The 27222-nt window shown below is 41.5% G+C and overlaps 1 protein-coding gene across 4 annotated transcripts in view; it reads left to right on the top strand.

The window, feature by feature from the left end:
* The window catches only part of kirrel3b (kirre like nephrin family adhesion molecule 3b), a gene marked incomplete at both ends in the record, with an annotated part of 153735 nt that overhangs the window by 109688 nt on the left and 16825 nt on the right, over positions 1-27222 (top strand). For all 4 annotated transcript variants that reach the window (XM_079225271.1, XM_079225274.1, XM_079225273.1 and 1 more), the window contains 6 exons: positions 1950-2107; positions 8164-8314; positions 17339-17444; positions 23942-24090; positions 24269-24396; positions 24842-24968. In XM_079225271.1, the coding sequence (XP_079081397.1) occupies positions 1950-2107; positions 8164-8314; positions 17339-17444; positions 23942-24090; positions 24269-24396; positions 24842-24968 (819 nt within the window). The remainder of the gene's footprint in view (positions 1-1949; positions 2108-8163; positions 8315-17338; positions 17445-23941; positions 24091-24268; positions 24397-24841; positions 24969-27222) is intronic.

The following is a 27222-nucleotide window of genomic DNA, read 5'->3' as shown; positions in this document are numbered from 1 at the left end:
AGCCTAGTGCATCCCACATTTTTCAACATAACATTTTAAAACATTATAGTCATTATGGCCTTTAGAAAAGTGATTGTTTTGGGGGAGGTGGGGTAGTGCACTATAGGCCCCTGAGACGTGGCTTAAGAGTTTGTCCTTAATGAAAAAAAATCCCCTTACATTACTTCTACTTTTATACTTTTAAGTAGTTTTGAAACCAGTACTTTTACACTTTTACTTAAGTAAAAAGCTTGAGTTGATACTTCAACTTTTACAGAAGTATTTTTAAACCCTAGTATCTATACTTCTACTTGAGTAATGAATGTGAATACTTTTGACACCTCTGGTAATCTTTAGGATTTCAGTCCCTGGTTGATTTGAGGACACCAGTAGTTACCGTAACAGAAAGAATGGTTTAATTATTTCATGTTTAATTATATGGCAAACACTCCTTGAGCAGCTACTTTGTCAAAAATTCAGAGACATGGTGTCTGTTTACAGTGCAACCAACACATTTGGATAAATATATTTGTAGCTGTAAAGCGGCATATTAAGGCCGTTGTATGTAAAATATAATAAGTATTACGGAGCGGGGAGAGGAACATAAAAAAAGAGAGATAATGAAGTTAAAGTTGCACACAGGCTTGTATATTAAAAAAAGCTATGTAGATGGCTATTTCTGAAAAATGCCAACCATAAATAGCATCAATAACACGGTTTTATTTGAAGAAAGTCTTGCGGGTTCTAACTTTATTGTAAGTGCAGTTTTCTAACTCTGAGATCAGAGTAGAGGTTTTGTTTGGTAATTTAAAAAAAACATTTAGAGCAAATTAAACTGACTAATGTAAAGTGTTATCAAGATTTCCTGTCAGTTATTTATTTGAATAGTGAGCAACATCGAAGATGTGACACTATGCGCTCATTTATATCGACCATAAAAGAGCCCCTTTATACTTATTGTCATCAACAGCATCCCAATTACATCTTCTCTCTTTGCATTCATCTCCGTGCTGTTTGACAGCGTAAATCTAACCCATTACAACCTTCCTTCCAATCATGATGCTTTCTGCAGGGGAATATGGCAGCTGCCTGCAAGCCTTTGATTTCGTCTTGTCCCAGATCTGCATTGTAATGAGCACTCAGGTCAATCAATAATTCACTGCAGTTTGAGTTATGGAAAATGAAGAAGAAGAAAAAAGCAGATCAGCTCATGGGGTAAAACAGGAAAATGACTTTGATCAGTGGCATTGAAAGGCACATAGATGTTGTGCTGCTCTCTCCTCGAAGGGAAGAAATGGGAGGGAGCAAATCCATCTAAGTGGGGTTATGCGTAGACTGAATCACTTGTAATGCTGACATTTCTGTGTGTATTATATGTATAGTGGTGGAACCGCATCTGCGCTGAGCGATGGCGGAGTTGATTGTTATTTAGAGAGTCATGCTGTGGCTTGTACAAAGCTTTCCGTGCCTCAAACCGCACCATCTACTTAAGTTCCCGAGTAAGTACAGAGTAATCTGTTTCTTACTGTGAAGTCATTACCTTCCCTGAATGAGCAATCACAGATGTGGCTTTTATATTTTCTGAAGAAAAATAATTTGGATAAAAACCCAAATGTTGTCCATTGTTGGGAATTGACTGTGTGATGAGGTTAGGTGCCATGCAGGGAATTCCTTGTAGGTGCCATTTGTTCTTGTCTTCTTCTTGTGTTTCAGACTTCCTGTATCACAATGTTGTGGAAAAGCAATATATTAGACGGATAACTGCATGTTAAAACAACAATTGTGAAGTCATTACATGCCAATAAGCTATCAGTCTGCATTCAGAAAAATGTATGCACATTACATATTGAATGACAACTTAAATATCTACATACGTCAACATTTTGGTTTCTAATAACATGCAACCCATTCATCATCATATTGTTATCATCTGGCTAATGCCCTCTCTCTCCCTGTGTCTGTGCCGTCAGTTCCCCCAGAGGACCCAGTCATCAGTGGAGGGCCGGTGGTGAGCCTCAGGGCGGGTGACCCACTCAATTTGACCTGCCATGCTGACAATGCCAAGCCGGCCGCCTCAATCATCTGGATACGTAACGGAGAGGTCCTGAATGGCGCCACATACTCCAAAGTAAGCAGAGAGGTGTGTGTCATCATAGCATGTTTGAGGACCGGCTGGGGACAGGGTGAGAGTGTAAAGAAGAGAGAGGGTTACATGGTGACTGTTCTTTCCTTCTATAGACTCTGTTTTTTATAAAATGTATCTGAGTTAAGGAATGAAAACACCTGTTACTTTACATTTTTTGCATGCCCTCCTTTGCTTTAAATAACTGCTGCAAAAAGGCCTAACACCCATGAGATGTTTTGGAGTGACTGCCTGAGTCATTGGTGGGCGTTTGCCTCGGCAACCAGACTGCTTTTTGAAATGAAATCCCTTGAAAATCCAGGTTGTTTTGATTTAAAAAAAAAAAAAAAAAAAAGATGTCTGGCCTTTTTTTCCCAGTAAACAAATCAACCCAGACAAGCAGATGGCGAGATCGGGGAACTATCAGTGACTTCACCTTTCTCTCTGGTGTTTTGATCTCCTTCTTCAGTGGCGTTTGTCTCTCTTCATGTTCCCAACCTGTTATGAAATCTACGATGTCACTTTCCGTGCTGGAATCCGTCCGGTAACGTTTTTCACCAAGAAGTCTGATCCTCACTGACAGATCGCGTTCCCACTGTTGATGCCATCGCACACGGTCGCCACTCTTCACGCCAGCCTGGTGGGGTGATCTCCTGACCCCATAGACTCTTGACTGGCATTCACCCTTAAGGCTAATCATGTAATCAACGCTGCCATGTTCTATTTCTATTTAAACAAAGGACCTAAAGAGATCAGGCACTTTGGAGCACTAACACCTCCCCCGCCTTCCTTCCCTCCCTGCGCTGCCTCATCCCATTATCGGCTTTTTTCAAAGAGCAGATAAATGTCATTGATTGGACTGGGGGACGGCACACGGCCGATTTGAATAAAGTGATTGCTTGAGGTGCCGCTTGCTAATGGTGGGGCGGAGAACGCGTTTCCTGTCTTCAATTCCTTCCAGAGCGAAAGCAGATATTAAGACATTCTGTGCTGGTAGCTGATGGATGCTCACATGTCTGCTCAGAGCCCAAGTGTGTCCCTCTCTCCTCTTATCTCTATTGCCTACTATTAAAAAGCAATGGGTTTGAACAAAAGAAGATGAGTCTTTTTTTTGTTGAGGCTCCAAACAGCAGTAGGGGGACATTTTGTAAGCATAATCATCTGCTCTGGTGGTCTTCACATATCCTGCAGATCAAGAGGACTAATGAGAGCCGATGTGGTGGAGGATTCGCAAAAATGGCTTTCCTGATGGTGTCATATCTAATGATAGTTCTGACCCAAAGATAATTTCCCACTGAGCTCTGCACAAGCTCATCTCTATGACCTCTTAGGAAACTATTTACTGGACCAGTGGTTGGAGAGAGGGTATGATTAAAGCTATCGCTTAGCAAAAATGTGTGTTGGTTTTACCATTCGAGAGAGTCATTGAATTTCACAGTTTATCATTAGTGAGGGTAGCTTGCAAAGGACAGAACTTTAGTATATTATGTAGGGTGCTCTCCAAATAAATAAACGGCAGGAGCTTTTAACTGTAGGGTGAATGGTTCAAATACGAAGACTAGCTGTGAAAATGTGGGCAGAGGAAATTTATGAATAATGTTCTCTCTTCCCTCAAACACTCATCTCCCATCTGCTCCACTGGAGCTGCTCGGTGGTAAACAGCAAAGGACTGTTTGCGATTTGCAGCCTCCGGGTCTGAGCTGTGGTTCGGAGGTGTGCACACTTGCTCTATGATACTTTTGCACTGGAATGGTTGCGACAAATCATTTTAAAAAAAAAGAAAAAAACCTGATGCATTCCCCTCCCCCAATCTGCTACTCTTTTTTTTTTTTCTTTCTAGAATGCTCTGGTGGCAAGCTGAGAGGTGAGCAGGAGACTGGGGAGTTATCTCAGTGTTGGGAGGTTTAAAATAAATAAATAAATAAATAAAGACATTTTTATGAGCTGTTCTTGTTGGAAAGAGCAGAATAGTGCTTTTTTATTGTATACCTTCTTGGCTCTGCAGTGAAATTGCGTTGCTGTTTAACATCAGATACAATTCCAAAAGTGTACATGAAGCTGCTACTGTTGATGAATATAATTCTAGTTCTTCTCTATTTTACCACCTCTTTGTCTCACAACTGTTCAAAGCAGATGTTTTATTCTACCTCTCAGTTTCATTGTTTTTCCCTCTTCCTTCATGGGAGTTATTTGTGTTATTAGAGCTTTTTATTATATTTTATTCGTCGCACCCATTTGAGTAATAGGATGGGAAAATACTTACAAATAAAGTTGCTCAATAAAATCTGAGTTGGCATTAAACTTGTTAACTTGTATTCATTACGAGCTCTATATGGTTTCCCCAGCAGTACGGGAGAATGTTAAGTCAATCAGCTTTTTACTTCCAACATTAATATAATTAATCTAGCCAGTTTTAAAAGATCTCAAATGATTTTGGCAAGCTAATTAACCTTGTTCATTCAGGATTCAAAATAAAATGTGTGATATGAAATATAGATCACTTCAATTAATTGCTTTTTGACAACTTTTGAAATGCTCTTTTGAGGTAGCTTAAGTTAAACAAAAGAAACCTATTTAACCTCAGTGACCACGGCATAAACAAATTGTACAATGTAAAAGCAATCAACTGTTTTAGTGAAATAACCCTCTTGTTGAACAGAATTTTAAATGGCTAATCGAATATAACCCAGAGATACGTTTGATATCAAATCAAAGGCGTGTTAGACGGGTGAGTAGAATATTAATGATGTATGAATTATTAGCTTTTGCTTACTTGGGAAATTCAGCACGATCCCTGGGGGGAGGTTTCCATAGATCTCATAAAACATTGGTCAGAATTCATAGTTATATTAAAAAAAAAAGCTTTATCATGTGCAAATATCTGAAATACATTCATCAAGACATTTCACTCCTTACAGTGATTTATCAGCCCCAAGACATTACAACCACCTCCAGCAAACATGTATATTACTGCGGAGTAGTAGAATATTCTCTCCGCTATTATTCACAAGAGCTTACCGATTATGGTGAATATATGGTGCGAGGTTTCTAACCTGTTATTTACTAGTGGTGACTCATAACTCAGTGGATTGTTTTTTCTCATAACAGCAGTGGATTGTTTGTTCTACTATGTATGTGGATATACTACATTGATTTTATGCATGAGGTTTTTGTATAGCTAGCAAATAAAGTTGTTCCCACAGTGAAACGTTAGCCTATATAGTTGAAAGATTGGCCATACATTGACCTCTCAACTACAACCATAATGACCCCAGGCAATTCACCAAAATCCCTGTGTCCTGCCGCCAAACATGATTTGAAAATCAGTAACACATTAAAAAAGAAATCTGAAGATGGTGTACTTTTGATGCCGGATTTTTGAAGTCCCAGATTACCTATTGTTTAGTTTCTAAAAACATTAGAGTTGAGTTCAAATATCCTTTCTTTTGTAGTCCATCCTAAAACATGTTGTAATTTCAGAAAATATCACTCCTTATCCTGTTTAATCTAGCACATCTATACACTTTAGTGTATAGATGTGTATAGATGTATACACTAAAGTATGTACGTTGTATGTACGTAATCAGCAAATATATGAGTGGAATCTTTATTGACCGTTAGCCTAAAACGGGCACCGTGTTGAACAAAGGTTCAACACGGTGCCCGTTTTAGGCTAACGGTGAATTAGCTTGGCTGGCAACACATCAAGTGTTATTCAGTAGATAATCCATTTGGTTCAGCCGCATTTTTTAATTAGTAGATAATCCAGATGGATAGGCTTTGTGAAGCACTGTCTGGTCTTCTACTGACAGGTCACCCTCTTGTTGAATGAACATTGAGCTTGCCAGTTATAGCTTTAGGTAGAGCTAGCTTAGCTACCCTTGTGTTGCGACAATCTGTCTCCGAATAAAAGCCACAGTGACAAATAAGTTCGACACCACAACATGATTCAAGAAGTTGATAATGGCAGGTGGTTTGTGTCAGCACAGCCCGGACCAAGCCAGCAAACATGAAACCCACATTTAACAAGTTGTCAAAAAGAGAGTGCCACTGGGATGTCCTTGGTGCACAGTGTCTGCTAATGTTCACATTAATTAAACTTGATAAGCAATAGGTTAGCTTATTGATGTGTGTGTTTTCTGTCTTTACCTTTTTTTAGTCAGATTTCACCCGATGCTACTGTATTCATTGAGAAAAATACACATTTCAGTCTCAGCCTTGTTTCTTTTTCCATTCCTCTCACAGCGTGGTGTAGAGCATTGTTCACATAGGCTCCATGCAGTGATATGAAAAGTTATCAATTTGTAATGTAGCATGGTGTTGAATTCTGTGCAGTAGCCAGCCAACCCCCTTCCTAAGATTAATGACTTCCGACAGGTCCAGAGCGACGAAGGAAACAATCCTGATTGTGTCAGAAAGGATATTACATTGACATATCCCACGTCTGACAGCTAATGCGTTCTGCTTTAGAAGTGACTCACGCACAACTATGCATTTTATCACGTAGCTCCTCACATTCACTTCACAGGAACATGGATGGCATCTATAATATTGTTATACTTACAAAATGCTTATTAATACGCAGAATAAATGTTTTTTATTCTCATTCCAATATGACAGATTTTTTACAGTAAGTTAAGAGGTAACTTTAGGTACTGAAACTATTAAGTGGTTCAATAAAAAGATTTATTTTGAAGGGTCTTGATGCCGGATTTTACAAGTTCAATGACATTTTAATTATATTATTCTGAATGTGGTATGCTCAAGAGTGGAGCACGTAGCTAGATTACAGTTTCAGCCTTGTATTAAAGTAGAGAATGAAGAGATAATTACCACTTTTTTGCACGTTTGCAATGAACCTCATTTGACTCTAACGATGAATCGGTATTGATTGTGGTGCTTGAAAAATATATGCTACTTAGCTTTTTTTTTTACTTTGTGAAGAGGCTTAAATATACAGCAATGTACCTTGCTGCGTATCTCAACTTAGTTCATTTCAAACTTTAATCTTGTATTTAAACCTTAGAGAAGTGTTGGCTTGCAGACCAAAATGTTTTCTATATATGTTGAGGCGTGATGTGATTATCTTTTCCTGCAAGTAAAGGAAATATCCATGAAGCAATCCATACATTTGTGAGGCTAATCCAAAGGTAGCAGTGCAGTCAAGCAAGTCCCATGAGTTCCCCCTGGTCAACAAAGCACTTCTGTTTCTATTTTCAGAAAACGTTTGACGTTTTCACGATAGCAAGGGGCCTTGTTCTTCAAATGCACAAAGCAGCAGTGAGCCTCCTTTAAAGAGATGGCAGGGAAATGCATCTTGACTTTGTGGTTGACCACACTGTGCCCCGTTGCCCACGCAATTTGTTCTAGTCAGTGACTTTGTTCTGCCCCGCGCTGGTTAACATAGACTCCCAGTGCCTTCCCCAGAGCGTTTTGGGGAGAGTGAGAGCTACTGAGAGCTACCAACCGATTCCAGATGGCTTCTACAATGTAGGGCTCAGAGGATGAGCGCAGAAAAGAAGATTGATTTCCTTTGTGGAGTATGACAAGCCATGCACTAGAGCGCAGCTCTCCAGACACACAAAAAAGGCAGAAAAAAATATCTCCTTTTTTTTCCATATCTCTCAGCTTTGCAGTAAAACTACAGGCTAGAGTGTTCTGAGGGACAACATGTGTGTATTTGTGAGTTTGCTGCTGTTTTGTTGTTGTTTTTCCCACTTTTACACCTTCTCTGTCAAAGCGTAGCTGGTGAACTGTTTGTTACATAGCTTGTCTCCGTTTGTATATCCTTTAAACACTTTAAACCTTGAATTTGCTATTGAGGATACAATCCAATATGTATTTGACTCGAACGTTTGTTTTTTGCAGTGGTTGGTGTTTACCGCCCGAAATAGAAATAGTTGGATATTTTGTTTTTTGATTATGAAAAAAAATGCAATGTCCAAGCACAGCAATCAATATGACCAATCAACCAACCATATGGTAAAGATATACATTTCAACCTTCACAACTGCCTGCGACTTCAGTGCCACCTTTTCTTAACGCTGCTTTACTCTGTGCAGACCTTGCTCCGGGATGGCAGGAGAGAGAGTACCGTGAGCACGCTCTACCTATCGCCTTCCAACATCGAGACGGGTCAGCAGATCATCTGTAAGGCCTCCAACAAGGCAGTCCCCAACGGCAAGGAGACAAGCGTCACGATTGACATCCAGCGTAAGTATTCCCACTTCCCCCTCTCAGTCTCTCTCTCTTTATTGCTGTCAGTGTATCTCCCGTCCCTCTCACTCTTCAACTTTTTTGTCATGTGATTGTTTTTTAAGTCCTTTAGTTAGCAATCAGTGCAGATGTGGAAAAGAAGGCTTGCGTATGGCATGCATTACTCAGTATTTGAGGTATTTCTCACATGTAGAGAGAGACGGGAAACTGTCTGCCAGGCATACATGACTAACACTCCGTAAACATCTAGGATTCATTTTAGGCTCTGATGGATATGTATAATTGGTTTCCATTTTGCTTTCATGCCATGTATGTGGGTGGATGGATTGATGATGCATCGCTTTTTTGTCTGTTTTGTTCGCTATGATAAAATATCAAAGGTGCTGTCCATGTAACGTCAATGGGATTGTCTTTGTTTGGTTCAACTACCTGCCCGCGTTTGCACTATGCACACTGTCTCCACCTCTTTTATTTCCGTGCTCTTGCCATCAATCTTTTTGATGAGACCATGCACAATTCCCCTCTAAAACAGGCAAAGTAAGCCCAGCGTGTAAAACACATTCAGCCTCAATTGTCAGGGAATCTTTTTTCGATCAAGAACCGTTCACAGTAAGAGAGGGGCTTTCAACAAAGGGATTTTGCATCACTCACGGCCCCTTCAACACCATTAAGTATGACTAATAAAGCAGAAAATGCTATTTAGAGAGGCAATATGACTGACGGCTTCATTCTTTTCATTATGTGCACCACAAGAGGCAAGCATGGCAAGAGCGGGCACGATCAGGCCAACTCAGGCGCTGGAGTGAAAATGATTAACAGTTGCTAGTGTTTGCAACCCTTGCAGTTTGTCCTCGTCATTTTTTTTTTGTCATGCACAGAGCGAAGTCTGCCCACATGTAAACTGATTTGTCACCGTGTATAATGATGTGTCTGTGATAAATGCTCGCCATCATAGCATCATCCTCGCTTCTAAAATGTATGATTTAACCCTGAAAAATGAGTGCAGCAGATTTCTAATTAGCATTCCAAAATGTGCTCTTTACACAATTACAGCTCCCGACAACATTTTTTTCACAGTGTGAGATCAAACTGAGCGACAGCAGAGACTAATTGTCGAGATTCAAGTTGTCTCCCACAAGGCTTAGCCTCGCGTTTCCCCTCTCTCCCTCCTTCTCACTCCCCCGTCCCCTCCTTCGACTTGTCAGGTAAAGTGTTCAGCACAGTTCAGCAGAGCCTCCGGAGTTTGTACCACTTTCAAATTAAGCTTCTCCTGAAATGAAACGTGCTATAATTGAACTTTGATTCATTCGTGTTGGGCATCAATTTGCTTAATTTCAACACCGCCTTATTCGATTAGAAGGCTCTTGGCTCAATAACAGCATCCGAAACGCTGCATGTTAATTAAACAAAGGAATATAAACTATGATTCAGATGTACACCTTATCTGCACGTTGAGCACAACACTGAACTGTAGTGTTCATGCAGCGAACACTAAATACATGTCAGATACATGTGTTCAGATTTCAGCTGTATTTTACGAGTTGGGACTTTTCATGGTATTCAGAGATGAGTCTCCCGTGATTACTCAAATCGATGTCTATCTTTTGCTTTAGATTAAGTCAATTTACGAAGATAACATTGTTAGAATGGAGAATTGCGAGGTTGCTAATCTGGAAACCACTTATGAATGCATTGCGCATTGCATAGAAGAAGTGTAGTGCGAGGCAGTCTTTCTGTGACAATACAAACAGGTGCAGGATGAATAAATGATGCAATACCGGCAGGCAGAACAGTAGCAGATTAAACTTGACCTCCTTCTCTTGAAGGACCAAACCACCATGTTCTGGATTGGTCTGGCCTATGCGATTGCTCCTCCAAAAGGGCACTGTCGAATGGGGCGGAACGGAGGGGTCGGCTTCTGGAGCACCAGCCTCAAGCCCAGAATCGTTTAGGTTTTAAAAATACCTTCAATTTTGTGTCATTCCCCTTAAGTCTCGCTGAAGATAAACATTCATTTTAAATCTACCTCAACATAGAATAACAACAAAGATCCTTTGAGGTGGCGGGAGAGAAAATTACTCATCCTCAACATTTGTTGTGCTATGATTTCTGAATGATGAAGACAGTTTGAGAATAATTGGATAACAAATAGGCAACTAACTATATCTTTCCAAAATTACTTATTGATTTTTAGGCATTTTATTATCTCAAAAGGCTTGAAAAACAGTGCATACAGCTGCTGTGGAATAGGAAATAAAACTCATCTGGTGAGCATGGCTCAGACCCCCCTCCCCCCCCCCCCATGCTTGAGCTGAGCCCTGAATGCTTACGTCTGGCTCCGCCCCTGTGTGGTTGGATAACCAAGTGGTAAATATTGATGGAAAGCTGCTGTTGTCATTCAGAGAAGGCAGCGCGCAAAAGTGGTGTCCTAATTCAGGGGCTGGATCCTTCAAAGGGTGCAACCATGAATGATCTGGACGGTTGAGATGTTTCAATAATTTCCAAGGGTATCTCCAGAAAATTGTTTTAAAATGTCCTCCAAATGTGGGTTTCTTGCATTCTAAAACGGGCCAGGCTTTGTACGTGTGTTATTACATACACAGTCAGCTATAGTGAGCAAGGATTAGTCTGGACTCTAAAATGAGCGTATCTGAACAACACAGCATGGGTAGTTGTAGTTTAAGTCAACTGCTGTATGTTTCTGTGTTGATGTTTTTTATATGTTTTAATGCTTGCTGCAGAACAAATTGCCCACTAGCTGAACAAATACTAAATTGAATTGGCTTCATAAAGCAAACACACGTCAAAATAGGCTTTTGTCAAATCTCCCCCTGACCTGATAACCCCACAGCCAAAACCATTGATATCAAGAGCACAGTTCTCTTGTAAGACTTTATTTTAATATGTTAATATTCCAGTAAAAACAAAATCAAAATTAGAAGAAAAAAATATTCCATCATCCGAAATACAAAAATAAAACTATGACCCTGTACTGTCATAGCTGATAAAATAATATATTTCACCAAAAACGAATCGTCAGAATCTGTGGCAACATCACTGTTGCTCACAATTTAAAAACATGATGGGTTCATCTATTGTCAGGCAATAAAAAAAAGGCCAGACAAGAGAGCATGGATTAGCTCTTTGGAGCAGAAGGAACAGAACAGCGAGCCTCTATTTCTATTTCTTCTGCCCGCTGTACTTCTCTCCTATTGAGCCTTTCTCAGAGAAGGTGAACGCCTTCACCCTCAGGGCAAAGGTTTCTTCAGGTGCTCCGTGTCTAACGTCAGCTCCTAATATAAATGTAACATTTGACCATGTCTTCTTTACAAATATGCTGGGTGTTCCCTCTATATTCGACAGCAAGAAGCAGTTAAAAGTCAGAATTTAACACTGTTTGATAATCGTTGGCATGCTTCTAGAAAAATATTTAGTCAGGCCAGCCCAGATATTAAATATGTTCAGAATTAATTGGTCCTTTTAATAATAATATCCTCAAATATTATTCAACGTCTCTGTGGCTTCTGTCACACTGAGGTCTGTTTGGGAGCGACTTTGGTTTTCTACTTAATTCCATTCATGTTTGCATTTTCATCACTCAAAATGTAGATGTTCTCATATAACGTAGTATGTAACATTTCAAGCTTTCATCTGAGAGTGATTATTTAGTTTGGCCATAATTCATGCATATAAGGAAACGCCTGAGAGAGATGCAATGTTGCATCGTAGTCATGTTTTGTCGATGTTCATTTTCTGTGTTATGTGGTTGTCCAAGGCTGCTTCTGTGCATCTAAATTCTTAATATATACTTACACTAAAGATGAATAATGACCATTAACATATAAAGAGCTATGAAACTGGAGTCTAAATTTAGTTGAATTAATGAATTGACCAAGGACAGTTTCTGTTATTTAATTAATACAATTAAAAACTGAAAAAATACAATCTCATTATCTTGGATGGAGATTGTTGCCAGACCTCGATGATTACGTTTTTCACAGACATAAAAATAGTCATTTCAAGCAAATAAAAATGTCCATTTCACATTCCTTTGCATGTCGTGCACTCCCATGTTTTAGTGGTGCTGCAATATGCAGCAGCCCTGTAAGAAAGATGGAGAGATTAATGGTTCTCTTATAGGACCCTGTTGAGGGCCAGATACAGTAACTACAACCACTCCTGTGCTTCTAACATCTCATTGAGGCACATGAAAGTCCCTTTGATCCTCGGGGAGAGCTTTTACCCCATTTTTGGTCAGGGGTACGAAGTCAAAAGTGGAAAATCCGACTTAAGTACTCTTTGGTCCACTGGTCTAAATTAGATTTGCCTTGCTGAGTTATATGAGCCTTCAAATGTCGTTTAATTTATCTTTTCCTAATCATAAGTAGGAAATTATGAGTCGACAGCAAACAAATACATGGTTAATACCTTGCAAATATTTATATCTGACATGGTGTCTGCCCGCTCTGCCTTGAAGATTTAGATTTAATGGATGCTGATGCTCTGATCTAACTCTGTAAGACAAAGACAATGAGTTACTGTCTCCCAAATGATTGTGTATTCCCTGAAACGTGGACACTGAGAATGTACACACTGAATAAATGCTAGTATTTCCAAATACATGTCTCTTTGTGTGTAAGTCCCAATATTCAAAATTAATAGTGTCATTTATTTTCTTGCACAGAGTGTTCGAATTGACCGTATTAGTGAGATAATATTAATGGCATCAAAAGTAATTAAAATCTTCTCGGTCTGTCTGTCCTCCGCAACAATTCGTATTCCACTCACCTCTAAGCCTAGGTGCCCTTTTTCTCTCTGCTCCATCCTTACAGCAATCCAAATGAGAGTATTCTAAACACAACCCGGCACATAGCGCTATAGCTTAAACCAGCCTTAAACCCTATGCATTCCACGCCGGTATTTTCTTTTATAATCACTTTAATGCTCATGATTTACATCCACCTCAGCATTTTCCTTCCTTCAGAAGTTCATACAGAGTTATCCGACCAAGGGTTGGACAAATTAGCATCTAAATACAGTATGTACAGGTGGTGTTGCCAAAGTGAGAGGGATTTAGAGCCAATGGAGGGGATTCAGACCCCTGGATTCAGTTGTCCATACCAGTCCATTAGCAAACTGTAATTATTGGATAGCTGACGGGTGGCTACCCCCTGATACTGTTTTCTCCAGCAGCAGAACTTAACTTGCATTTTGCCTTTTCCACTTTAAGCACGAAACTTCGCTAGCCGCCGGCACAAAAACCACTGCAGTGAAATATGATTCTGATGCCACAGTTTCATTCTACTCATTCTCAAATATGTTCTAGTCCAGCTGCATATCTGCAGAGCATTGCCCCACATAGAAAACACACGTTCAAACACATACTGGGAAATGAATGCGCTAGGGACGAGCAAAGCCAAGGTTCTCCGTGTGTTTGCATTGCAAACACGCTGAGCCGTGTGGGGGGAAATGGATGCCATTTGTTGAGACTAATTAATAAAGAACATGCAGATGTGCAACTGGGGAGGATTTGTTTTTGGTTGCAGCTACATGCTCTCCCTGCTTAATCAAGCAGATAATGGCAAATCCAATCCGAGGCAGATGACAGAATTGGAAAGTGAGAGGAAAAAAGTGAAGGATACGGGTGAAAGAAAAGGCTCGTACATCTCTGAACGAGCGATAGCAGAACATCTGCCTTCATTAAACTGAGTAAATGTGTTGATGTTCCACGGTTGAATATCTCGTGATCAATATGCTGGACCTCAGGCTCTCAGTCAGTCTGTTCTCCCCTGAAGTACTGCACTCAGCCAGCCACATGACAGTGTGCCCATATTGCTAACGCTACAGAAGCCACGAGCGGATGGCCCACAAACAGCTTCCCCATCCTTCACAGGCAGCCGACATTCCTGAAGTTGGGGCCTACTGGAGAACAGCTGGCTACAGTGACCTAGAGAGATTGCAAACAGAGCTTTAAGAAAGGGGAAACAACAATTTATGTTGGCACCATCTCCAGGAAACACAGAGAAGTTGGAAGATTGTTCCAGAAACACCATCTGGTCTCCACTTTGAACTAACTGATCAAAAGCTGTCGGCCAACTATAATACCTCCCCTCCTATTCATCGTGTTGTTTTCATTGGAGCTCCAATCAGCCCACTATCCCTGTTTCCCTCTACTCATCATCCATCCATCCCCCTCTCTTCCCCTCGCTACTACATCTCTTGACTAATCGGAGGAATTAACAATCTTGCATGTTGATGTACGGTTGCGTCAAATGTGTTCGCTCAGCAGCTCATGCATTTATACATCATGGTGGTGAATGGACTTCTTTATGAAGTAGATATGTCATATCTGAAAGGTCAAAGGCTAAAGAATAGACAGCCTTTGATTCCCACCCAAGGCCTTTGACAGACTTTTGACAGTTGCTCCCATGCCTTTGCTTGGGGTTTTTCAAGGAGATACAACTATCCAAGAAATTGCTGGTCTGACATAGAAATAGATCATCAATAGGTCATCATGACATTAGAACTTGTAGAGCAGGACTGAGGTCTTTTTTGTTCAGCCTCAGTCAATTGAAAGGAACATTAATTAGATGCCGGATTGAAAGTAATGAGCATTTTGTGTTCTTAGAAGTATCTTGGCAGAAGGACCAGAGAAAAGGGTTGGCAGGATTGAAAAGTACAGTATAGGAAGACTTTTAGTGAGAAAGGCTTGTGAATTAGCCCCTACAATTAGCTTCTATCAGCACACACACACACACACACACACACACACACACACACACACACACACACACACACACACACACACACACACACAAACACTGTGTCTGTTAGCACAGACGCCATGTCCAGATTTCCCTCGCTCTCTTCTTATATCTGCTTCTCTCTGTACTCGCCAGGTTTTTTTTTGCTAGATTTTTTTACCAGCTCTACCACTATCACATCTGTCATTTTACCCCTGAGGTTTCTTCTGCAAACGTTTTTGTCCACGCAATTAGCCAGTCACGATGCTGGAAACACGGACTGTGCTCAAGGCATGGCTAGGTTTTCTGTTTTATTTTGACACCGACATGCCCTTTTATATGCACACAAACCACCTCCCCCTTAAAATGCATGCAAATACACAGACACAGATACACAGACTGCTCAGTACCTGGAGAGACCTGCTGGTTCACTGTGGCCTGCGGTCTTCCAGGATTCACTCTGTTGTTGTTATCTTTACTGGCCTGGGGAGAGATGGCACAGGTGGAGCTCGTGGATTTGAAAGTGGTGAGGTGGTTGGCAGTGGTGGAGGGGTGGGGGATAACTGTCTAGGAGGGAAATCTGTCTCCTGATGGGGAATTTGGTGTGTGTGAGTAGGGAGAAATATGGCACCTGGACCACCCCCATCTCTGGGGCTTTGTGGCAGCTGAGCCGGCGCAGAGCATCTGCACAGCCACAGGGTAAAAAGCAGTTTTCCTACACTTCATGCCCCCGCACACACACACGCACACACAGAATCACTCTCCGTAACTATACACACTTTTTTTGGCTTCATTACAGCGGTGTTTGTGTGCTTTTTTAATTCTGTGTGGATCTCTGTGCCCATCGTTGCTATTCATCCAAATCCAAACACATTCCCCAGTTAGTACATGAGTATTATTGAAAGCAGAGCAGATAGACTCAGAACACCTTTGAAGCAGATGGCTGCACCAGCATCAAAACCCAGAACCAGCCATTTCCCAATGTGATTAATCTATTGCCCATGATGCCTCACCAGTATGCCACTGGTACATCAAATGGCACACAGCAATGATGCTATGAACCCCAAATTCACATGGATAACTTTGCACAAACTATTTTCTGATTGTGCTAAAAATGACATGAGGCCCACATATATGTGTGTTGGCAGCTATGTTATGAAGAGAATTGTTTCTTAGAGGCAATGCATACTCCATCCACCTGAATTATTCACATTAAAAACACACTTAAACAGCTGCGGGTCAGCTATAAGTCTGTTTGATCAATTATCCCTCGCTTCATTGGAAGGTCTCAACAAAATACTTCCCAGCCTCCTTTTAGAACAGACTTGAAAGTCTGTGGGGTAAATAACAGTTTGTTTCTCATGGGATGGGATTGCTATGGAAATTAACACGTATCTTCAAAAACAAGCCCACCTTTGTCAATTAGGATGAATTAAATTGTTTATTAAATTTGCATAATCTGAATGCTTGTTATTCTAAGAACTGTTTTACAGTTTAATGTACTGTATCAACAAGGTTGTTCATCGTTTTAATTGCAGTGGCTTGCAACGTGGACTATTCACTGTTTTCAAATTGCCATTTACTGAAACTCATTATCAAGTCTAGTTTGCCTTTGATTTTCTCCTCACAACGCTGCTAATGAATATATGAGAATAAAAATAGCATGTTCTCTCCCACACCTGTGAAATACACTAGTATTATTCAGCACCTGGGCCTACACCTCCTAGGTGGGTTGAAAGGAGATAACAATGGGGCATCAAATTATTCACGAGTAATTGACTATTTTTGGGAAGAAAATGCTGCCACAGGCTGATAAGATGCCACAACTGTACTAAATGCTGGCACCGTGTGTTGTAAAATTATCTGAATAAAAATAGTTTTTCCTCGTGGTTTGAAGTGAAACATATTTACCGACAGTACTGTATGTGGTACAGCTATATAAAAGGCTTTCAAATCACTTTTGGTTCACAGGGGAAAAAAACACATTTGGAAAATGTAGGTCCCTGAATACAACTGAGAATGTATTTTGCATGTTGGTGTGTTTGGCTGTTTTCTTTTGAGGTTGCATGTTTTCTCAACTATTTATTAGGTGTCTATTTCGTCTTCTCTGCAAAATGTCTGCTGTATTGTTTTTTTTCTCTCTCCGTGGGCCTTAATAAGCCACAGAAAATGTCAAAAACATGGTGTTTGTTTCGGGCATACAGTTCACTACAGGATGTTTGAGGAGGCTGCCAGATCTTTAATTGCTTGTCTTTGTGTCTCCATGTTTTTGTTGTAGATCTCCCACTTGTCAATCTCTCAGTGGAGCCTCAGCCTGTTCTGGAGGGCAACCTTGTCAAATTCCACTGCTCTGCAAAGGCCAACCCTCCCGTCACACTCTACAGGTGAGATCATAAAAAGAAGTGTTTTTCGAGAGCACGCGCATAATGTTGTGAAGGCACAAAACTTGAACGATCCCGTAATGTAAAAAAGGAAGAAACGGTGGTGCAATTAACTTTAAATGAGGTGTTCTCAGATCAACGTTGCTGGTGGATAATGCATTTTCACATCAGGGTTAGGGGGGCATTAATCATGACCAAGCATCTTCTCATGATGTCATGACACCATTAGAGCTGCCCACAGTTTGGGATGAAGAGAACAAAAACAATGAAACGCTATCATGCTGATAAAACATAATGAAAACGCAGTACACCTCAGGAAATCATTTGGGAAACCGTGTACACGGCTTTGTTGCACAGCTGCTTGCTTTGTGGTCATATCACCTCCCTTAAACATTAAATGTCCATCAAATATAAAATATACTTTAATGTTCTTGACATCTTATGAAGCTGTCAAGAGTACAGCTTTTCTGAGATTGGGTTGTGCTCCAGAGTACACAGTCGAAAGGCAGGTTTTCCCACAGGGGTCTGCTCTTGTTTTTTTTTATATGTGTGTTACAGTGGTGGTTGGATAGGGGTGAAATACTGTACGTTTTAATTTAAGTTCATGCTTTATTTCAAAATAAACTCAAATACCACAAAAATGGGATTTCACAAGAGAAGATATTCTCCATCATGAGTAAGGATGAAAATATGCTTCTTCACTTTCATAAGACTGACTCATTTGAATAAAATGACCAAGATGCAGAGCTTACTCTGTGAAAAAATGTAAATGTACCAAATTGTACTTTAATCTCATGAAAAAAAACAGTGGGGTTACAATAATCATTGCTTTTTCTAAAGTTCAAAATCTAGAGTCGAAAGACAACCGATTAAAGAAATTTAGAGGAAAGAGAAACTGACCATCGAGGTTTGCATCCATTATATTTAAACGCGTATCCTGATCAGGATCAGCGGGGTGGACGTACAAACTCCACACAGAAGGCCCGTTTGGCCCTTCTTCCTGTGAGTAAATTGCGTCACTCCTGCTTCCACGTATTCAATGGATTTGAGGGCGCAAATAACATGACAAATAAACTTAGATATTTATTTTCATAACCTATGCGAGCCCCGTCCATTCTTTATTTAATTTCCATTACATGTGGTTACAGTTTTGAGAACGTGTTTTCAGTTTGATTTCATTTCATTTAAACTTCAAATTGCAACAGCAGAAAATCTAGAAAACGTCAAGGGATTCCATTATTCTTTGAAGCTATTGTACAAATACAACACCTTTCATAGTTGTACATCAACAGTACAAGTTGTACATCAACAGCTGCCAATTTCATGCTCCAGTTAACCCTACAGACCTTTTACTGTATATAAAAGTATAAAGGTATCACCAGATAGAATGTTGATGACGACCACAAAAATACTCCACAATACCCAAAAAGCTGCCGGGCCTTGCTGCCCAGCTGCTCTGCAAAAGTGAAAGCCTTAATTTCCTGTTCCTCTTCAAGATCAAGTATGTAAACTGCATTCCTCTTCCCTATTTCCTATGTTTATTAATGCTGTGTGATAGGCACATTCTCAGCTGGTAGAATACATTTAGAATGAATCTGTAATTGTGATGAAACAACCGAATGGACAGTAGTTATTTTCATCAAGTCTTGCATGGCCATCTAGAAGTGGAATACTCAAGTGATTTGTGTGGGAGTTTCTTTTTAAAACTGGCATAAAAAATAAAAGGAAAAGAAATCGATAGCAAAGAGAATTGGCCGGCTCTGAATCTTGTAATGGTACTGGGAAATGAAATGGATGTACAACACACTCACAGGTGGCAAAACACAGATATGTTGCCTTTTTGATGGATTCTGCCCTTTTGAAAAAAGAAGAGGAGGAGGGAGGGCAGTGATATTGTGGGAAAACAAGGTTTGTATTTGATTGTGTGGGTGCACAGCATAGACAGGACGTCTATTGCACCTGCAAAGGGATTTCACCTCTATTGTTAGGAGACTGGATCAATGCTGGAATCAGACTTCTCCCCGGGGTATCAAGAGCTAAGATGCAATAGCACTTGAGATGACTTTTTCTCTCGACAAACTACAGAGTGAAAAATGGTTGGAGGTTGAAGCTAAATGAGAGTAAAACTGCTACTTTCCCGCTCCCTAATTTCTTTCTTTCTCTATTCTGTCTGGTTCTCTGTCATCGACACAATCCACCGTAGGATTATTAAATAATATCACACGCACTGATAACTTTTGATACTTCAAGGTTATACTCTCCACCAGTTCCCCGGTTTCATAGTCTCCCATTTAGATTTATCTGCAATTTACACAAGTGCTTCAGGACTCCCGCGCACCATTGGAGTTCAGGGCATGGGAGGCAGGGGATTTTTGGACCTCCTAATGCCCCTACAAATTCCCCCTCTATAGAGCAATATCACAGAAGAGAGCAGGAAGCTGGTCAAGCAGTGTGGGGCCATTTTTCAGCACTAATACACTCTGTCTACCCCAGATCAGATACGGCACAAGGACAGAGTAGTTCTTAGACGGATGGCCTCTTTTCCATCCCCGAGAGAGTCATCCATTCCCAATGTGCACTGCACCACTTTGCCATCCTCCAATCCAACGGACACTTGAGACACAGACCCAGGATAGCGGGGGCACTAGTCAAAGGCATGGTGCCTTCTGCTACCTGCAACCCCTTGTGATTGCCAGACTGGTTCAATAAATCTGACTTTAAAACGCGAATATGGAAATAAAAGATACCTGAACCTTTGCCAGAACACAGCTCAAGGGGGGAGTGAAGAGGGAGGAAGTCAGGGGATCGGAGAGGCCTTGGAGTGGAGGCGGTCGTTGGAAGAGAAGATGAAAGTGGTGCTGAAAGTGTGAAAGAAGTAAGAGTAATGGGCATGCGTTTCCGTCGGCACTCAGGGAATCAACGCTCTCGGAGAGGGAAAGACGAGTGGGTCAGAACGTCTTCATTACTGTTTATAATGGTAGGAGGGCTAACTGGCAGACATCACAATCACTCAACCCCCCACTGATGAAGACACAGAGGGTTTCCTCAGATCCAAACAAGAAGCCACCAGAGACAAAAGGGAAGAATAACAAACAAAGCAAATCAGGTCCCTCGTCGGCACACACAACCCTGCACAGAGCGACAAACAAAACCCCGTCCTTTGCATGCCGCTGCAGCAAATAACGTTCCAATCCTCCCCACACGAATATTCTCAGTGTTGTTGTTGTTGTTGTTATTACTGCTGGATTCTTAGTTTGATTCTGACTGACACAACAATCACGATACCATGCCTCTTTGCAAGCCTTGGATATAGCTAATTGATACATGCCACTGTCTTGTTTTTTGGACAAGGCTATTATTCGCTCTATTATTATCGGCGCTGCTGTCACAAAGACAACCAAATGGCCACATGCTGTTGTGGCTGATAAATATATCATATTGTTATTCATCCCCAATACTGCTCAGTATTTATAGTCCACGTCTCTTCTGCCCCTCTTGGGCCATGTGCAGGAAATCTGTTCATTGCTGCCACAGATGGAATGAACGTGTGATGATGTCACCAATATGCAAATTAGTGCATGATGTGTTAGTTACTATCCTTGGACACACTGCATTTTATTTCCCACAGACCCTAGATACTATTTGATACCTGGGCATAGCTACTGGGGAAAATAAAAGTGCTATCCTCCTTGTTCTGGTTGGGCAATGGTAAACGCACATCCTTTGTGTTACTTCATAATGATAAGCACTTTTTTTTGGTTATTCCTACTTTCCTCTCCATGTTTTATTTATATAGTCCCCATAATTCCATACATGCACTTACTTCAGTTCCTTTAGCAAAACATAAAATAGCTCTGTAATGTATGTCCATGTCAAATTGACAGCACGTTATAACTAAACCTGAGAATTCAATCGTCATTACTTTCAATATTCATCTATGGGAGAATGGAAGGCACTGTGCGCCTGCTGGGAATAACTGTGGGGCCTGATTTACTGTGGCTCTCGATGCCGATGGCCCAGATACCTGCCTAAGTGAATTGTTGCTGTTTTATTGCCTTAATCACATTCAGCAAATACAAAAATCTGCCTCTCTTCCAAGTCTCCCTCATCCTCTGCTTCCATTAACGGCCGACCTGTTTATCTGCATAACCGCGTTAGCTTACGGACCCATGCGCATGTGAAAACATACACTTTGTACACACTTGAGTTTGCACACACAGACACACACGCACACACACACACACCAGAGACACTCGAGCGTACAGGGTTCACACCGTTTGTCTGAATCAAATCCCTGAATAGGATAAAGCAGTGTAAAGTGACTCAGCTATTGAGTAAGCTTGCAATGGCCCTTCTCTCCTCCCAAAGGGAATGCAGGTGTTTGTGTTACCTTGGGCCTGCTATGTTTAGACATGAGTCTTGGACAAGGCCCAGCACACCCAACAGAGCTCCCTAGCTCCCTGCGGACGACAGCATTCTGTCTCTGCTCCTTCTAACACCGTCAAGGGCTCCCAAACCTGGCAGCCACAAGCTCATCTCGGGAGCAGCCGGCTGCCCGAACATCTGTCCTCACCCCGTTGCAACTCCTACAGTATGAGCTGGTGGAGTGTCGGTGGAAACAGTGTCGTACTGATACATATGCATCGTGGTTGTCGTTATCATATTTGCCATAACATCACAACCATTGCAGGTGTACGACATGGTCTCCTTAAGGTCCTGAAGCTGTACTGGAGCTTTTTGATCTTATCACACGATCTTCAGAAATCGTTTTTTTCCCGAACGCTTTTTCTGAACACGCTATTTGTGATGTGATTGAAAGCTTCAGAATGGCCACTAAAGTGACCCTGGGGTGAGATTGTTTTGTCAGCTGCTGTTTTCAAGAGCAAGAATGAGCTTTGAAACTCCACTTTTAAGCCAACGTGAAAGAATGTTATATGATGATGTTATATGACCAGAACTCTAGAACAGCCACTAATAGGACCTCAAGGATAGATTGCTTTGTTGCTGATGACTGAACTCTGTCATCGCCGTCACCAACATCATCCTTCTCATCTCTCTACCTCATTATCATTATCATCGTTGTCATCATAATAATCGGCCTTATTGTCTTTAGCATAATTACCGCAACCGCTACGAGTATAATTAATGCAATCGTCATCATCTTTATCACCATCGTCGCAGAACATTCACAATGATATTCATATCCAGAGACACACAAGTATGGACATCAACAGTCATCATCATTAACATAATCCTTTTCATATTAGTTTAACCTTTTTAATATGTTTCTCACACAAGACTATTGGGGATATGATAGTTAGACTTTTCAGATTTTAAATGTGTATACATTACTCTTTTTTCCGAGGCTATCTCGGGTATGCTGTTCATGCTCGTTGACACACAGACACTACAGCAGGACTACTACCAGTTATGTAAAAGGGAGTTATGTTAAAAATAGGGCAGACGGGCAAAAAACACCCGTCTGCCCTATTTTTAACATTTTTGGAAACACAGGTGTTGCAGAGCTCTCAGCTGTAGTTACACAGGAACAAAACCCTGGAAAGATCTACAGCTGGGGGGGAAAAAGGCGCAAAACAATCCCATGAAGGCCAATTAGAATTCTGCTTCACTTCGCTTACTGATTGAATGAGGTAATCTGTTCTCATTTAAATGATAGCGTTTCAGTCAAGCATGGGACCAGCTTAGTCATGGAAAACAAATGAGTTCCCTACCCCGTGAAAACTGCTCCCAGTACTGGCAGGAATATAAAACGGAGAGAGGCACCGGCTCCATTGTCATTGTTTCCATTTGCCACATCAGCATGCAGCCACGTCTCCATTGTGGAGGTTGGCAGCCTTTTAGATGCGTGATGCATTGTATCTCCCACAGCAGTGTCTAAATTTCCCAAAGAGATCGGCGGATGCCTTCGCTTCACTTTTATAAATGGGCCTTGTCTGGCGTAGCGGAGAGCCATCCACACCACGGCGAGCGAGACACCGCTGCCCGTGACATCATAAAAGTCTCACCTAAACACGTACTCTGTGTCTGTGTCCCCGTCACAGAAGCCATCGCTCACAAACACAAGCAGATGTTCTTTATGTGATCCCGCGTCAATTTATTAACATCAGCTGTTGTGTGTAATACAGTACGTGTCAACCAACGTCTTCATAGGTGGGGGCGCAACCCATTTGTCATTCTGTGATTTGTTTTTCTTAGCTGGCACTCTGTGCCGCTCTCTCTGCCTGCCGTAATGAGGAACGTGCTGTCTGCTCCGAGTCACCGGGGAGCTTGTCACAGCATGGAGGGCTGCCACAAAAATATGCTGAAGCCAGCACAGAGAACCTTCCCTAGAATGATGATTTATTCACACACAAAGAGTGCTATTGACATAAAGAGGTGTGAAAACCTGTCTTAATGCCTTCCCCCCTCCCCCTTTCCTTCATTTATTTCCCCCGTTTCTTACCGTCTCTCCTCGCTCTGCCTTCTAATCCTCTCACCAGGTGGGCCAAAGGAGGAAGCATCATCAAGGAGGTCTTCGGAGACACATATGAGGTCATTGTGGACCACTCCTTCTTTACAGAACCTGTTTCCTGCGAGGTCACCAACCCTCTTGGCAGCACCAACATCAGCCGCAACGTTGACGTCTACTGTGAGTGGCTCCTTGCGGGATACTGCACACCTTCCAATAATGCCAGCAACGGGATAATGCATGGATTTTGTCTGTCTCGTATGTTTGGAGACTGACCTCCAAGAGCTGGCACGCACCATCACAGCTGATGCTTAATTATGGATGTATTGTAGAAAGTCAATCATATTTATTTCAACAGTCGGTCCTCGCATGGCTGCGGAGCCTCAGTCCTTGCAGGTGGATCTTGGATCTGACGCTGTTTTCAACTGTGCCTGGACTGGAAATCCCTCTCTTACCATAGTGTGGATGAAGAGAGGATCTGGAGTGGTGAGTTGCCGTACAATAGGTTCAAAGCTGCTTTTCTCTGATAAAGCGTGCTTGAGACATTTTGTGCTTCTAGCACCTTCATGGCTTATATGAAGAACTGTGGGTACATGGTAAATATTCTGAAATGCCCATTAAACCTAAAATCTGGAGGCCATTACAGTCCCAGCCCCTTGGTGACCCGTTCTCACGAGATCTGTTGATCTGAGCCACAACAATTTAGACTCATTCCACCTTTCCTTTCGTCAACATCAAAAACCAAAGCCAACCCCTTTTACTCCACTGAGCTCAGACCCTAAATTGGATTTTAATAATTGAGGAGAGGTGCCCTTTAAGGTATTAAATGGAGCCTCTCTTTGTCCCCATAACACGGCCTTGTTGCTATCTCAAATGCAAAGGTGCCTTTGCTCTAACTGCAATTGATCATCTTTGACTTTTTCTGCCGCAGGTTCTTAGCAATGAAAACCTCCTGACACTGAAATCCGTGAGACAGGAGGATGCTGGGAAATACGTTTGCCGTGCTGTGGTCCCGCGTGTAGGAGCAGGGGAGAAGGAGGTTTCTCTTACTGTCAATGGTAAGCTGTATTATTGATATGTCTTTCACACAGGCGGGCTCAGATGCACACCTACAAAGTTGTCAAATGCATACACAGGCAAGCGTGAATCTTGAGGTCTGGGGTCAACGGCGACAAAAAGAAAGCAATTTGTTACAGGAGTCAGTCTCCTGCCTCCTCTGTGGTTTACAAAAGCCTTCCATCTATAAACTTCCAACAGAATATGCGGCTTTCTTTCTCCCCTGTATTTATTTATTTGTTTGTATTTTTTATAGTCTCGCAGTTTCTTGAAAACACGATTAATTTTACCAGACAGACGTGCTAACACAAGTCATCACACACACACACACACACACACACACACACACATCCACACATACAAACACACACACAGCACAAAGATGTGGCACATGGCGTGCACATGCAAATGAATTTCCCTGACAAACAAAGCCATTTCATCACCTGTCATCATGGTGAAGCCTCTAAGTAAAAAAAGCAATAAATATAGACTTAGACTTTTCAAGATACGGTCACACATTTCATAAACAGGTGAAATGTACTTAAATGCTAATTATATTCTGCATGAGGCCCAGGGAAGCTGCCTTTTCTGAGGCACTGACTTCCTAATGAATTCCAGCCTTGATGGGGGACCTGGCAACTCTCAAACAAATGACTTCATTATAAGCGCTTGATATTCAGGGAGCATGCTTCAATGTGGCAGATGTTCTTGGTTGTGGGATTTACATGTGTCTTATTTTCCTGGTGTCCATCTGAAAGAATCCTGGGAAAGAAAATACAAAATGAAAACAAGGGAGGGTTTTAGGAAGCTGGAGAAATGACGCTGACTTGATGCTGACAGTGTATTGTTGTACATTTAGAAAGCATACAAAAGAGTTTGCCTGTAAGCAACAGTGGTGCTGATTCGGGGATGAAGATACATCAAGTAGCAAACAGTGTGTGTAAAGATTTTCTTTTCAAAACCCCGACGTTAGCTTTGCATATCAGAGGGAATGGGATACCAGTATTCCCTCCAGCACAAGATCAGAACCGTGACGTTCTATGAACTGCAATGGGCCCCCTCCTTCTTAGCCAGAAATCCAGTGGAAATCAAGGCATGAGAGGCGTAAAAAAACAAAAAATCATGACTAATTCTATTGTCTCCCATTCTGTTGAACCTATACTGGCATCCTTTCTGCATCCTTTATGTGTTAACAGAATACATAACATCCAATGGAGCAGTTTATTTTGATGCATCTCAGGCCTGCTCATGTAACGTTGGAGAATGTGTTGCTCTACAAAACGATGCCATGAGAGAAAGAAGACGGATGGCTTTAATAAAGATTATACCATAACACAACTCTGAGCACTGGGAAACATGCAACAAAAGCTGAAATGGCATGTTTAGTGTCTGCAGATTTCATACAAAGCAAGCTCTGGATGTCTCCCCGTCTTTTGCATTTGCTTATATCCCTCCTCATTTCTTTTGCGTCTTGTACCTTCCTGCCTGAATTGGTATTTGACATTCAAGAGCCTCCTTCCTTTTTACCCTTTTGAATAATTGAAATTCATCTCTTATTTTTTCCAAACCACATGAGGAATCTTGAGTCATTTCTTACCCGATCCTTGAGGCGAATCAGATTGTAAAATTTGTGAAAGTGCAAACACTGCGGTTGAAGTGGTGGCGGGTTGGAAGGAGGGGGGGGGGGGGGGGCTCTCTCCTGAGGTTCATTGATTGTCCTGTGCCACTGTCTCAACTGCAGATGAATGTGAGCACTCCTGATACCTCTCATCAGCCTATAAGCCCTACATCACTGGCACTCAGCAGAACTGAATTGTCTCTGGCAGTGAATAGCCAACATCACGGATGGGCGAGCATTTGGGGAGGACGACCATGATACAGCAAATATCGGGCAACGCCGCGCATATTCAGAGCATTCACGACTTCACAGTGTCAGCTGCACATTTTAAATGTTCATCTGCTGTTTGTCTTCCCTGCAGTTATCCCCCCGACTCCTTAATGCCATCATTTAAATTACATGTGTTTGTAATTTGTCATTGCCTCTGTCTCTCTTCTCTGCCATTGTGTGTCACTGGCTCCCACTGTGGCATCCCACATAGACATGAGGATTCCTGCTTTCCCTAGGGGAAGAATGTCATTTCATTTTAATCAAACAGCCAGCAGCGGAGGCAGTTTGGGTTTAAATCACTAATGGATACATATTGCTTACTCCAGTCAAACATTTCCAGAATGGTAAAGCTCCTCAGCATTTTACAC

Source organism: Taurulus bubalis (genome assembly GCF_910589615.1).
Source record: "Taurulus bubalis genome assembly, chromosome: 10".
NCBI classification, from domain to species: Eukaryota; Metazoa; Chordata; class Actinopteri; order Perciformes; family Cottidae; genus Taurulus; species Taurulus bubalis.
Note: the sequence above shows the minus strand (reverse complement) of the source record. Positions and strands in the feature narration are given on the sequence as shown.